We start from the raw sequence: 15,220 nt of genomic DNA on the forward strand, positions 1-15,220 counted from the left end.
ACGTACTTTGATTCTTATTCAACTAATATTTATTAAGCACCTAGAATTTCCCAGATGCTGCACTGTGTGCTCTCACATATATCATGTCATTCAATTCTCATAACCCTACCAGATACCATTATTCTCATTTTATGAAAAAAAAAAAAAAGATACAAAGAATGATTAAGTGATTTGCCCAAAGTCACAAGATTCAATGGAACAAAGTTCAGATAGAAATATTGATTCTGACTCCAAATCATTAAACCATGTACTTTTTCCACAGTAAAACATGTAGGACCTCCATGTCACCATAAATTGCTTTTGCTGTCTCTTTTGGACTCCATCATTTTCAGGGTCCTAAAATATTTCTTCAATGCCTTAACTTCTTCCAAAAAGCTCTTCTGCACTACCTAAGTCGCCAGGTAAGGTTTTTCCCCACAGACTGGGAAATGGTTGACAAAGGGGCAAGAGTAGAACCCAAAATCAAAGAAACAATTTAAAATTTTAGCCTGAAATAATAATGCACTAAGACTTTCATTTAAATGCTGATTATTCTATATATTCCAGCTCAGTAAAGTTTCCCAAACTACCATGAGGTAGGTATTTGTTGTTCTTATTTACCCATACCCTATGTGCTACCAAAAGACAAATTCTTCCTAGTTAATATCTTGAATGGCCTGGGTAAATTTTAAGGTAAGACTAGACTTCAAAATGTACTTAGCCGGCCCTGGCCACTTGGTTCAGTGGTAGAGCGTTGGCCTGGCGTGCAGAAGTCCCAGGTGTTTTTTTTTTGTTTTTTGTTTTTTTTTATTTATTCATTATAGGGAGGGAAGAGAGAGAGAGAGAGAGAGAGAGAAGGGGGGAGGAGCAGGAAGCATCAACTCCCATATGTGCCTTGACCAGGCAAGCCCAGGGTTTTGAACCGGCAACCTCAGCGTTTCCAGGTTGACGCTTTATCCACTGCGCCACCACAGGTCAGGCCAAGTCCCAGGTTTGATTCCCGGCCAGGGCACACAGGAGAAGTGCCCATCTGCTTCTCCACTCCTCCCCCTCTCTTCCTCTCTGTCTCTCTCTTCCCCTCCCGCAGCCAAGGCTCCATTGGAGCAAAGATGGCCCGGGCGCTGGGGATGGCTCCATGGCCTCTGCCTCAGGTGCTAGAGTGGCTCTGGTTGCAACAGAGCAACGCCCCAGATGGGCAGAGCATCGCCCCCTGGTGGACGTGCCAGGTGGATCCCGGTCGGGCGCATGCGGGAGTCTGACTGCCTCCCCGTTTCTAGCTTCAGAAAAATACAAAAAAGGAAAAAAAAATGTACTTAGCCTTCAAGTATTACTAAACTCTAATTAGTAAACTAAACTATAGACTTCAGTCTAAAATATGGTTTGGTTTGAGCGTGGCAAATGTATTAGAAGCAAATGAGAATGAAATCTTTCTGAAATGAAAAAGTAGTTCAATTTAAGTTGTAATTTTGCTTATTACTCAGGAAAATAATTTTCTTTTTCTTTTTTTTAATTGTATTTATTAGGATGCCACTAGTTAACATAATCAAACAGGTTTCAGGTTCCCAACCATTTTGAAGCTTTCCTTCACATTCAGTGTTTTCAGCCTACTGCTGGGGAGAGGGGGACTGAACACTTAACTTTGTTTTTAAAGCTATAAACCTAGGTTCCAGTACCAGCCTGTGTACTGAACAAGTATTATCCTTTTGAATTTGGTTTCCTTACATATAAACAGGGATAATAGCTACACTTCACAAGAAAAGTGCTTACTGAACTATAACTATGCTTTTTCAAGTATAGTCTCCAGACCAGCAGACATGACATTCAAGTCTGAGAAACACAGCTACAAAGCATTCTATAGAATTCTATAGAATGCACTGGGGATCTTCATCGTAAAAAAAAAAAGTTCATTGGGAGCTCTTTTTGTTCTGAGAAAGTCTTATGATCTTGTAACTTATTAACAATATAACATCAATAACATTTGACATCATCCTCCTCAACTCTACCACTTCCCATACTGAGAAACTACTGAACGTGGATTCTGGTCTAGGCTTTACCACTAATTTGCAACGTAATATTGGGCAAATCACTTCAATTCTCAAGGTCTTTCTCTTTATATGTAAAATGAGATTAGACCACTAGTTCCCAGCCTGAGATTCCCTGGACCCACTGGGATATGAAAAAGTGGTAATGGAGGGAGGCAAGATAGTATGGTAGCTAAGAGCACAGCTTTGGAATCAAATGGCCCTTGGGTCATTTAGGGTCGGCCATTTAACAGTGTGTGATCTATAGGAAGTTACTTAACCTTCCTAAACTTCAACGTCTTAAACTGCAAACTTAGTAACTTTTTTAATGTGATATAGTCGGCCCTGGCCAGTTGGCTCAGTGGTAGAGTGTTGGCCCAGCGTATGGATGTTCCCAGTTCAACTCCCAGTCAGGGCACACAGGAGAAGCACCCATCTGCTTCTCCATCCCTCCTCTTCTCCCTCTTCTTCTCGCTCCTCTCTCTCTCTCTCTCTCTCTTCCCCTCCTGCAGACATGGCTCAATTGGAGCAAGTTGGCCCCAGGCACTGAGCATCGCTCCATGGCCTCCACCTCAAGCACTAAGAAGAGCTTGATTGCTGAGCAACGGAGCAACGCCCCAGATGGGCAGAGCCCCTAGTGGGTTTGCCAGGAGGATCCTGGTCGGTGCACACACGTGAGTCTGTCTCTGCCTCCCCTCCTCTCACTGAATTAAAAAATAAAAATAAATTGTCTACATCTTGATTGGGATGGTTGTACAGATATATACACCTGTCAAAATTTTGGAAACTATGCTTTTAAAAAAAAATTTCTTGCCTGACCTGTGGTGGCGCAGTGGATAAAGCATCAACCTGGAAGTGCTGAGGTCGCCGGTTCAAAACCCTGGGCTTGCCTAGTCAAGGCACATATGGGAGTTGATGCTTCCTGCTCCTCCCCCCTTCTCAATCTCTGTCTCTCTCTCTCTCTTCTCTCTCTCTCTCTCTCCTTTCTAAAATGAATAAATAAAATAAATAAAAAAATAAAAAAATCCAAGTCTTAAACTCTTAAAAAAAAAATTTCTTTATTAATCTTAAAGAGAGAGGATGGGGGTAGGTGGAGGCGCAGGAAGCACAGTTGTTTCTCGTATGTGCCTTAACCAGGCAAGCCCAGAGTTTCAAACCAGCCACTTTAGCATTACAGGTGAATGTCTTACTGACTGTGCCACCACAGGTCAGGCTGGAAACTATAATCTTAAAATGGATGCATTTTACTGTAAGTAAATTATACCTAACAAAGCTAATTTGAAAAGTAAAAAAGACAGAGAGGAAAAAGAATGTGCTCTAGAGTCAGATTGTATGAATTAAAATCCTTGCTTTGCCTCTTGCAAAGTAAAAACTTTACACAAATTACTTAACCCCTCTGTGCCCTTAATTCCCACATCTATAAAATAGGACTACTAATTTTGTGAACATATTCATTTATTTGTTTTTTATAATATAAGGTCTATCGGAAAGTTCTGTCCGTTTCTATCACAAGTTTCGACACGTAAGCACACGTTTATTTGGCGCATGTGTGCCTCTCTATTTTTATCACTTAATGTATATATACTGACATAGCAAATTAACTAAAACAAAGTTGATTCACGTTAGTCTTATGTGTGAAGCAATAGTGTACCCATGGCTACTGATAAAGTTCATTTGCGCCACTGTAATTTTTACGAATTTCAACAAGGAAGAAATGTTATAGAAGCATATCTGTCGCATCCACCATATTCCCTGGACTTAGTACCCTCTATCACTTGTTTTTGTCCTTACAAAAATTTTTGAAGGGCAAAAAATTCAAAAATGAAGAAGATATCAAACAAGCACTGGGTTCAATTTTTCGCATCAAAAGATAAAACATTTTTCAGGCCCTGGCCGGTTGGCTCAATGGTAGAGCGTCGGCCTGGCATGCGGAAGTCCCGGGTTCGATTCCCGGCCAGGGCACACAGGAGAAGCGCCCATCTGCTTCTCCACCCTTCCCCTTCTCCTTCCTCTCTGTCTCTCTCTTCCCCTCCCACAGCCGAGGCTCCATTGGAGCAAAGATAGCCCGGGCGCTGGGGATGGCTCCTTGGCCTCTGCCCCAGGTGCTACAGTGGCTCTGGTCACAACAGAGCCACGCCCCGGAGGAGCAGAGCATCGCCCCCTGGTGGGCAGAGCGTCGTCCCTGGTGGGCATCCCGGGTGGATCCCAGTCGGCCATGCGGAGTCTGTCTGACTGTCTCTCTCCGTTTCCAGCTTCGAAAAAAAAAAAAATGGGATATACAAATTGCCCTCACACTGGCAAGAAATCGTTAGTAATAATGGCAATTATATTATTTAATAAAGTTTATTGACGGTAAGAAAAATTTGTATTTTGTTTTATTCCAAAAATGGACAGAACTTTCCAGTAGACCGTGTTCACCACCCCCGGTCAAGTCTCCTTCCATCACCATTTGTCCCCACCTTACTCCCTTCTCCCTCTCCCCACCCCACTTTCTCTCTGGTAATAACCCACACTGTTGTCTTGTCTGAGTTTTTTGCTTAATCCCTTCACCTTTTTCACCCAGCCCCTAACAGAATCTAACTTAAAAGGGATGTTATAAGGATTATAAGAAAAGTTCTTATGAGATAGTATAGACATAGAGCTTTGCATATTAAGTGCCCCACAATGTTGACTATTATAATTTCTATTGGCTATTTTCAATATTTTAAAAATCATATTTATCCACAATAAGGATGCAATAAAGATATGTGCATCTGCTTTAGACTTACATCAATACATTAAGGTAATCAGTAACTATATCTCATATAGATCAATACAGTGTGATAACAGTGACTAGATCTCCTTTGATTGACACTTACATGTGCCTTTAATTAATTAAAATGGTAAATACATTAATAATTATAATTTATGTAGAAGTAATAATAAATTACAATTTATGTAAGAACAATGAAGAAAGAAAATAGTTAAAGGCTTCTTTCAAATGAAAAGGTTAAAATAGTTGCTATGTTACCATATGATCCAATAAATACACTTTTGGGTCTCAAAGAAATATCTGTACACCCTGTCATGGTGGCACTATTCACAGTGGCCAAAAGGTGGAAGCAACCCACGTGCCCATCAAGAGAGGGATGGATAAGCAAAATGTAGTATGTATATGTGTATGTGTGTTTACAAAATGAAATATTATTCAGGCTTTTAAAAGAAGGAAATTTTAACACATGCTACAACACTGATGAACCACAAGGATATTATGCTAAATGAAAAAAGTCAGTCACACACAAAAAAAACAAATACTGTATAATTCCACTTATATGAGATACCTAGAGTAATCAGAGTGGTTATTAGAGTATTACCTAGAGTAATAGAGGTGTGGTTATTGCCAAGATCTGTGGTTGAGAAGGTAATGGGGAGTTGTTTAATTGCTGTAGAGTTTCAGTTCTGCAAGATGAAAAGAGTTCTAGAGACTGGTTATACAACAATGCAAATGTACTTAATGCTACTGAACTATACACTTAAAATGGTTAAGATGGTAAATTCTGTGTATTTTTCTACAATAAATAAATAAATAAACATCTGGTATGGCAATTCTTCCAGCACTTACTTACACTGTAAAGCCTTTATTCTTGAAGTTTTTAATAAGCACCCTTTCTTTGCATTCCAATGTACCACATATGGCCATCACAGCACCTGAAACTGGCAGTCTGACTTGTATGCATTAGATCTAAACCCTTTGTATGTTGAATTTGGCCCTTCATTTGGCCTTCATTCTTCAGTTGATTATGGTGTTTCTGAGCTACAAATCAGAGGCAGTGCTGCTTGCCTGTCAACCCTCAAGAAAAAGACTGTTCCTTAAAGTGACAGGATGTTCCCTCTGCCAATCCATGGGACCCTAGGAACAAAAGAAGCCTGAAGTATGTTCACTTACTTGAGGCTACAAAGAAGATAGTGGGGAGGGGTCTTAAAAAAGGAAAGAAATAGAAAGGCAGCAATGAACTACAAGAAGCTAGATGCCTTGAATGACACGTGTGTATGGCAGAGGCAGCTGACTAAAAACACTCTGGTCTTGCACTGCAGTGGCAAGGAAAGAAAGACCCCTTTACCCCATCTAAATGAATCCCATAATAACAATCTAAGGAGTGAGGGTTGCCCTACTTTTCTTCTGCCCAATTCCTGTGAATAGAATGGGAAGAAAGAACAGCACCTACCTAGCTTTATAGTATCTATAAAACCCATAATTAGGAATTTAAAAATATTCCTTAGCTTTCTGATAAATAAACCCTCCTTCATAATATGTCAATTCTTGGACATTCTTCTTTCAAATATATTTTTAGTAATGCATTTCCCTTGTAAATAGGAAATGCCTATTTGAACTTATCTCTTCATACCCTTTCTGGCCTGCTAGCTACCTTGAACAGAATTCTAGACAGTCTTCACATAGTTTTGCACTCTGAGTCAATGACCAAAAAGGTATTCAACAAATATTTATGAATAAATAAAACATTCTAAAAATATTTTCAGTAGATAATTCTTCCTGAAGGCCATAATTACAGCATAGAATTCACTTCTACTTCCCTTTAGGCAATATTTCTTCCATGAAACCAACTGCACCTGAAAATCTACTTCCTGTAGACAGTATGCCTTCTTAGAAAAAGCTATCAGCGATATATTTGAATACCATTTCTGCCGCTAAACAGCTGTATGACGCTGAATGGCTTACTTAACTTCTTTAAATTTAGTGTCCTCATCTAAAAAATGGGAATAATACCACCTACTTATTACTTACTAGGAATATTCTAAGCATTAGAAATACACAAGCAGACTTCACTTTGGAAGGTTCTAATATGCACAAATTTCAGTTACCAGTTTAGAAACTACCAATCCCCCAACAACACAATTAAAATTTAAGTTACTATACTATATTAACTGTGAGAAATTAAATATAGTGCTATAAATTTTGCTACTAGAGCTTCAGTCCACAAATCACTATGTAAATAATAAAAGCATACCACCATCAGCGATTAACCACACCACTTCTTTCAAAGTCTGTTGGTAGATTTGACAAAATAAACTACAAAAAAACCCACCATAAAACAACCAAAAAGCCCGTCAATAGATGACTGGATAAAGAAGATGTGGCACATATCACTATGGAATACTAGTCAGCCATAAGAAATGATGACATCGGATCACTTACAGCAAAATGGTGGGATCTTGATAACATTATACGAAGTGAAATAAGTAAATCAGAAAGAAACAGGAACTGCATTATTCCATACGTAGGTGGGACATAAAAGTGAAACTAAGAGACATTGATAAGAGTGTGGTGGTTACGGAGGGAGGGGGAGAGGGAGAGGGAAAGGGGGAGGGGGAGAGGCACAAAGAAAACTAGATAGAAGGTGACAGAGGACAATCTGACTTTGGGTGATGGGTATGCAACATAATTGAACGACAAGATAACCTGGACTTGTTATCTTTGAATATATGTATCCTGATTTATTGAAGTCGCCCCGTTAAAAAAATAAAATTATTAAAAAAAAACAAAACACCATAAAAACAATTAGGCTGTTGGAGGACTTCTCATCAGCAACAATAAAAGCCAAGCAGGACACAATGGAATAATAGTTACAAAGTTCTGAGAGAAAAATCTCTCTCTGCCTAAACTGCTAACTATGGAAAAACATCAGGGCAAAGTCTGTTGGTGATTAGTCACTGCTCATCTGTTATTCAGTTCTTATACAGATAGCAAAGCATGTAGTTGAGTTGCCTCCTTGTCTCCTGGTGATGAATGTATGTGACATTTTACAAAAACGAATAAGCAAAAGAGAAAACAGGCCAACAATGATGAAAGTACAGCAAAAAAAAAAAAAAAAAAAAAAAAAAAACTAAACTAAAAAGGGACAATGTTAGAAGTGAAATTCCAATCATCTATAAATGCAGTGACAAAAAATAGCTGGCCAACACAATGTTAACCCTGCTGCCATTTGAGAGACTCAATATATTCAGCCAGAGTAACTTAGCAAAGGCAAACTTATTAACACAAATGAAGAAAGTGATTGTGAGAAAAGCATGAAGATGGACCAGAAGAAGTGACACCAGAAAAAATTTTGTATTAAAGGAACCCTCAGAGATATTTCACAATACAGAAAGTACAAAGAATAAAATGTTGGAAGCTGATCCAAACTTAGAAAGGAATATGACAATTCACCAAGGCATAGAAAAAATACTCATACTCACTAGTTATAAGACAAGGAAGGCACACACTGTTCAAACTACTCTTTTTTTTTCAAACTATTCTTGATAAGTTCTTTTACAAAAAACTTTTTTAATTCTCAGTGTTTTAAACTACTGTGTACTAAATAAATATTGGTTTTACTATCTTTTCCATTTTTCTCTATTTTATAACTAACAAAAGAGGGGGTTTACAATGTTTGACAACATTTTTAAAGGTCACAGAAAAATCCTAACTGTTCCTATTGATTAAGATAGTTTTGGCCCGCCCTGGCCGGTTGGCTCAGCGGTAGAGCGTCGGCCTAGCGTGCGGAGGACCCGGGTTCGATTCCCGGCCAGGGCACACAGGAGAAGCGCCCATTTGCTTCTCCACCCCTCCGCCGCGCTTTCCTCTCTGTCTCTCTCTTCCCCTCCCGCAGCCAAGGCTCCATTGGAGCAAAGATGGCCCGGGCGCTGGGGATGGCTCTGTGGCCTCTGCCCCAGGCGCTAGAGTGGCTCTGGTCCCAACATGGCGATGCCCAGGATGGGCAGAGCATCGCCCCATGGTGGGCGTGCCGGGTGGATCCCGGTCGGGCGCATGCGGGAGTCTATCTGACTGTCTCTCCCTGTTTCCAGCTTCAGAAAAATGAAAAAAAAAAAAAAAAAGATAGTTTTGGCCCTGGCCAAGTAGCTCAGTTGGTTAGAATATTGTCCTGATATGCCTAGGTGTGGGTTCGATCCCCGGTCAGGGCACACACAAGAATCAACCAATGGATGCATAAATTAGTGGAACAGCAAATCTATGTTTCCCTCTCTTTCTCTCTCCCTTCCTCTCTCTCTAAAATCAATTTTTTTAAAAAAAGATTGTTTTGCCAGTTTTTTTAAATCAATTGATTTTACAGAGACAGAGAGAGAAAGGGGAGGAGAAGGAGAGAGAGAAAGAGAGAGGGGCATTCATTTGTTGTTCCACCAAGTTATGCATTCATTGGTCCCTGACCAGGTACTGAACCTGCAACCTTGGTGCGAGGGATGACACACTAACCAACTGAGCTAACCAGCCAGGGCCACTTTGCTTCTGGCATGCTCATTGATGTGCCTCACACTACAATACAAAATGAGGACTGCCTGTACCTGTAACTTCTGTCACATCAAGATGCCTATCAGTTTACAACTAAAGAGAAACCCTCTACCTTTCCCCTTTGTCCTTATAATCTGTTCAAACAGAAAAGCAATTAGAATTGAACTTGGCTGATGTTAAGAAGATAGCTTTTGACTGAGAACCACTGTCATATCTGAACATGCAATTCCCCAAACTCATCTTTATGTTATCCAAAATATATACAACCTAATGCTGAAAGATAGGCTTCCTGAATAGTTGTTCAGTTTGTCCTTTGTGATAGTATTCTATTTCATGCTTGTCCTCATCTATTGCATGTAAGGACAAAACAATGAATGTGATAGAAATAATATGGTATAATAGCTCTACAGTCAGACCTCAACTTGAATACTACCTCTACACCACTTTTTGCAACCTTAGATAAGGTACTTCTTAGAGCTTCAATTTCCTAATTTGTGAAATAAGGATAATAATACTTTTTTGGGGGAATTATGATAAAGATGGAATGAAATATGATATATGAAGCACTTAGAAAAGTGTGGTACATAGAAGGCACTTAGATACAACTATTATCACCATATTATCCTTAATATTTCTTTTTTTTTTTTTTTTTTTTTTTTTTTTAGCAAGAGAGAGAAGGACTGACAGGAAGAGAGTGAGATAAGAAGCATCAGCTCATAGTTGCAGCATTGATTGCTTTCTCATATGTGCCTTGACTGGGGGGCTCCAGATCAGCCAGTGACCCCTTGCTCAAGCCAGCGACCCTGCACTCAAGCTGGTGAGCCCATGCTCAAGCCAGATGAGCCCGTGCTCAAGCAGCTGGACTCAGGGTTTCAAACCTGGGTCCTCAGTGTCCCTGGCCAGCACTCTATCCACTGCACTACCACTTGGTCAGGCTATCCTTGATATTTCTACCATTAATGTGAATATTAGAATGATGATAAAGCTGCATTTGTTTTAAAAACATCATATTAATCAGTATAATTTTCAAAGATCAAATTCTCTTACTCTAAGATATGGTAGATACCCACCACTTGCTGAATGAAGACTTGACCTCAGCACCAGGTCACTGTTTCTCCTAAGGTATACATGCAAAGAGTGGTCAACATTCACTCACCCTCTCCTTGCAACCCCTGATTCCTATGTCAAAACCCTCCCTGCAGTCTGCTCAGAATTTCCTCTTCAGAGGACAAGAACTAAAGCCATTTCCCATTTCTCACAGCTATCTCCCAGAAGTAGTATCTTGCTCTCCCACAGCTCACATGACTTAACTGTCAGTTTTCTCTTTTGATTCTAACCTTTGGTTCTAAACTAAAAGTTATTATTAGCTACATCGACCCATAAAGATGCAAAGAACCTAAAGGCCAACTAAAGTCAACTCCTTTTCTCTACTAAACAATTATTTTCCCCTAAAATATTCATGTAAGTTAGTTGAGCAATGTCTATTTTAACACTTTCAGTGACAGCCCGCTACCTCACAAGGCAAAGGATTCTAAGATCCTATCTTTAGATAAAAAGTTGCCTTAGGTTAAAGCAAAAATCTCTCCCCCTCACAGGCAGTTACCACCCATACACACTAATTCCACATTATAGGAAAATACAGAAAGTTTAACAACTTATATGACAGCCCATCCAACATTTGAAGACCCTTAAGTTTCTCTTCCATTTCCAGTTCAGAAAACATGGTTTGAAGTCCTTTCCCTCAGGGACCTCCTCTGGACCAGGTATGGGATTGCCAATAAGATTTCACAACAAATTGGTAAAGCAAGCACTTCCTTTGCCAACATTTAGACTGCCAAGTAATTACACTACAAATGATCCTGTTGCCCATATTCTTTCACTATTATGTAAGAAATATTAATTTAAACCAGTGGTTCAGGAAAAATCTCAACTTAAATCATGGTAGAAAGGAAATGGTACTCAAGTCCTGAAAAATGCAGCAAGAGTTCTCTTTTCTTTCTTTTTCTTTTTTTAAACTTAGCCAATTACTGGGAACAGAATTAAGTAGGACCAATTGGCATGAAACCCTTGCCTCTTTTCTACAAACCAACACATATGCCTGGGAGAAGGACCCAACAATGGGAAGGTTAGCTACATAGAGTTCACTTGATGTCCCCAGAAAGTGGATGAAATGAGAAGGAAGTAATACAAAAAAAAAAAAAAAAAAAAAAAAAAATTCTCTGTATTCTTGCCAGAAGCAGGTGCCTGAAAAAGTATCAAACATTGCGCTTTGACCAAAGTAAACAAGAGAAATAGAAGTGGCAGGTTTTTCCTAGCCTGGCAGGAATAATCATCTGGGACACACACACACACACACACACACACACACACACGCCCGCGGGTTGGGGGGTAGCGTAGCCTCAGGGATCCAGTGATGCCTATCAGGGGCAGGAGGATTCTTCGCCAAGTTCTCAGAAAGTGCAATCAGTGGAATGAGTGTCCTCAGGTGACCCCTAACCCTTAGGCAGCGGCCAGGAGGCAGAGTGGAAAGGGCTTGGTCCCTTGTGCTCCTGGGAGCCTGGCTCCAGCAGGAAGGCACCGCTAACGGCGCGCTCTGCCTTCCACGCCTGGTACAAGCAGAGAGCCGAGCGGTGCTCAGAGCGGATCGGCTCTGCTACTTGAAGGCAGCCTAGGTGGGAGGGCACTGGAGGGAACCGGAGGTAGGGGGTCGAGCTCCGAGACTAGAAAATCGTTCCCTGGAGGTGAACCAAGAGGTCGAATATTAACAGCGAAAGAGGAAAGCACAGACCTTTCAGTTTTCACGAATGGGGGAGGGGAGATTAAACGAAGATCTGTTCCCTTAGGATGGTGGCAGCAACAGTAGAAGCAGGTGCCCCCTCCACCCCATCCAGACCCCAGCACTCCTCAGCGACACACTGGACCCCTAACCGGTTCCTTCATCGGCAGCCTTCTCATTCCTGTCCCCCGGCCAGGGCGCCCATTTCGCCGCCCGTGGCCGGGCCTGCTGCCTCCCTGGCGGCCAGGTCCGCCCTCAGCCTTCCTCACACGGCCCCTCAGCCCGGCGCCCGCTCGCCCTCCCGCTCCTCTCCCTCCCGTCCGCCTCAGGCCGGGGCCCGGGCCAGCGGTCGCACTCACAGAACTCGGCGATGTACCAGGTCACCGCGTAGTTCTCTTCGCACCAGTCCAGTGTGGAGGTCGTGCGGCCCCAGTAGCCCTCACGGTCTGCGGCCGGAGCCATCGCGCGCGCCGCCGCCACCCAGGCGCTCCGCTCGTGGCGCTCGGCTCCGAGGGCTCCCAGGCCGGTTTCGGCCCTGCTAGCGCGCTCGCCTCGCGCCCCGCCCCCTTCCCCGAGGGGCGGGGCCCGGCGCCGTCACCGACAAAGTCCATCGAGGAGGCCCCGCCCACTGGCGCCGTGAAGCCGCCCGGCCGCGCCCACTCAGGGTCCCCCACCCGAGGGCGCCCGGGTAGTCCTGCCCTGTCCCTCCCAAGGAAGGGGTGTGGGTTCAGAGAGGCCGGTGGCGGTGACTTGGACGGCCTGCCCGGCCTCGACACGCCCTTGGCTGTAGTTTCGGGGTTCCTGATTTCCCGGAGGCGGTTTTCCGACAGGATGTGTCTGAACCTCCATCTCTCTGTGTGTGTGGTTTTGATTTAATTGGTACGGGGGTGGGATGAAGTCTTCAGGCCCTGGCTTGATAAAACCTGTGCAGAAATGCACCTCGGTGTCTTTCTGTGGCCACAAGCCTCCAAGGATCCCAGAACAGAATACTGATTTTCCGTTGAAAGAGTAAGTGTCTCTTGGAAAACAAAGGGAAAATGCAACAACAACCCTGTACTGGAAAACAATTAAAAATGGGCTGTGAGATCCTAAAAAAAGAATGCAGCCAGACCATGAAGAGTTTACCTGCTTCAGTTTGGGCTTCCAAGCCCAAAGGTTTCTATTCTCTAATTATAATTGTGCTCTACTCTCCAGGCAACCAACAACCTCCCCTCCTTCTAACCTCAAGACTTCACAGAGCTGCTGGAAGAATCTTTTAAAAACACAAATGCAACTGCCCCTGCCCCTTCGGTTCAGCTATACCAAACTCTTGCCTAGCTTGGAATGTGCTAAATCCACTCCTATCTTCCTGCTTTTCCTCCTGCCATCCATCTGGGACTGCCTTCCTCTCTCTCCGTTTGGCTAACTGCTACTGGCCCTTCAAAATCCAGCTCTTGAAGCCCACCAAGACTCATCCCCAACAGCTCTCTGGCCCATTGTTCACATCTTCCCATGACACATCCAGCTTAGAAAGCTTCCTTTCTATTCTTTATGGTCCTAGCACCCAGGACTCTGCCTGATGATGCAGTTTGAAATGAAGAGTATAGCCTGACCTGTGGTGGCACAGTGGATAAAGTATTGACCTGGAAATGCTGAGATCGCCGGTTCGAAACCCTGGGCTTGCCTGGTCAAGGCACATATGAGAGTTGATACTTCCTGCTCCTCCCCCCTTCCCTTTCTCTCTCTCTCTCCTCTCTCTCCCTCTCTGTCTCTCTCTCTCTCCCTCTCTCTCTCCTGTCTAAAAATGAATAAATAAAATAAAATAAATTTAAAAAAAAAGAAATGAAGAGTATAGTTAAGGATGATATAAATGCTATTTTCTAAGTAAGTCAGATAAGGTGCAATCAAAGGTAAAAGAGAAAACAAGGAGAGATGAGGAGCCCACAGTCTCTCATAAAGTGATCTTAGCGGATGATAGAGGCAAAACTATTACAAGGTGCAAAACCTAGGAATAGAAATGGTGTGTTTTAATAGAAATAGTAGAAAATTTTGTTTTGAGCAACAGACATTGAGTTTCTGCTGTGTACCCAGCCCTTGGCTGGGTGTTGGGAACACAAGGAAAGAGCCAAGAGGCCAGTCTCTGGATAGATAAAATCCCCTGAGATGTGGGGAAACTATTGTTGATCATTTTTATCTCATACTCTAAAATTTTTGTTCTGTTTGTTTTTAATTGCATAATCATAAATGTACATAATTTACAAATGAATAAATATACATGTTTTCATACTCAAAATGAATATGCAGAAATACATACTCAAAAGTGATTTGCTGATGAGATTGAAATGAAAATAGTGTGAAGGCCAGATAATACAGTGTGATAATAATTTGCTAGGAGTAAACCCCAAATTAGGGTGTTGTGGGAGCCCCTTTGTGGAAAGAACCCCTGACCTAGCCAAGTGATTCAAGGCAGAAAATGAGTCCATGGCTAAATCAATAACCTGCACATTGTTCATCAACAGTGAAAAAAAAAATCTATGATTAGGACAAAGGTTAGGAGAGAAAAATTCCCTTGCCCAAGAGAAAAGATAAACTGCATCATACCCCTCAGAAAACACAAAGTAAATTTCACAATTCCTTCAGCAATTTCTATCTTCCTTTCTTTTCTAAAGAAAAACCCAAAAACTTTTCCCCTCAGTATAAAAGCAATGCATGGAAATGTAAGGGACCCAGAACAGCCAAAACTGTCTAGAAGAAGCACAAAGTTGAAAACCTCACACTTCGATTTTTTTTTAGGTGAAAAGAGGGGAGATAGGCAGACTCCCACATGTGCCCCAACCAGGATCCAACCAGCAATCCCATCAGGGGCCGATGATACTCACATACTGAGCTAATTTTAGCATCAATGCACTCCAACGGAGCTATTCTCAGCACCAGGAGCTATCCTCAGCGCCCAGGGCCACGCTCAAACCAATGGAACCACTGGCTGTGGGAGGAGAAGGAGAGACGTGGAAGAGGGAAAGAAGGGGCGGGGGATGAGGGAGAAGGGGAGAACAGATGGTCATTTCTCCTGTGTGACCTCACTGGAATTGGACCCTGGATATCCATATGCCAGACTGACGCTCTATCCAGGGCTCACACTTTGAGATTTCAACACTTATACAAAGCTACACCAATAAAGAC

The 15,220-nt window shown here is 42.2% G+C and overlaps 1 protein-coding gene across 1 annotated transcript in view; it reads right to left on the reverse strand.

Moving 5' to 3' along the window:
- Positions 1-12,617, reverse strand: part of ACER3 (alkaline ceramidase 3) — a 134,293-nt gene extending 121,676 nt beyond the window's left edge. Inside the window, exon 1 of the mRNA XM_066249681.1 lies at positions 12,421-12,617. Coding sequence (XP_066105778.1) covers positions 12,421-12,523 — 103 coding nt within the window. The 5' untranslated portion in view covers positions 12,524-12,617. The remainder of the gene's footprint in view (positions 1-12,420) is intronic.
- Positions 12,618-15,220: the final 2,603 nt, after the last annotated feature.

This window comes from Saccopteryx bilineata, chromosome 1 (genome assembly GCF_036850765.1).
Source record: "Saccopteryx bilineata isolate mSacBil1 chromosome 1, mSacBil1_pri_phased_curated, whole genome shotgun sequence".
NCBI classification, from domain to species: Eukaryota; Metazoa; Chordata; class Mammalia; order Chiroptera; family Emballonuridae; genus Saccopteryx; species Saccopteryx bilineata.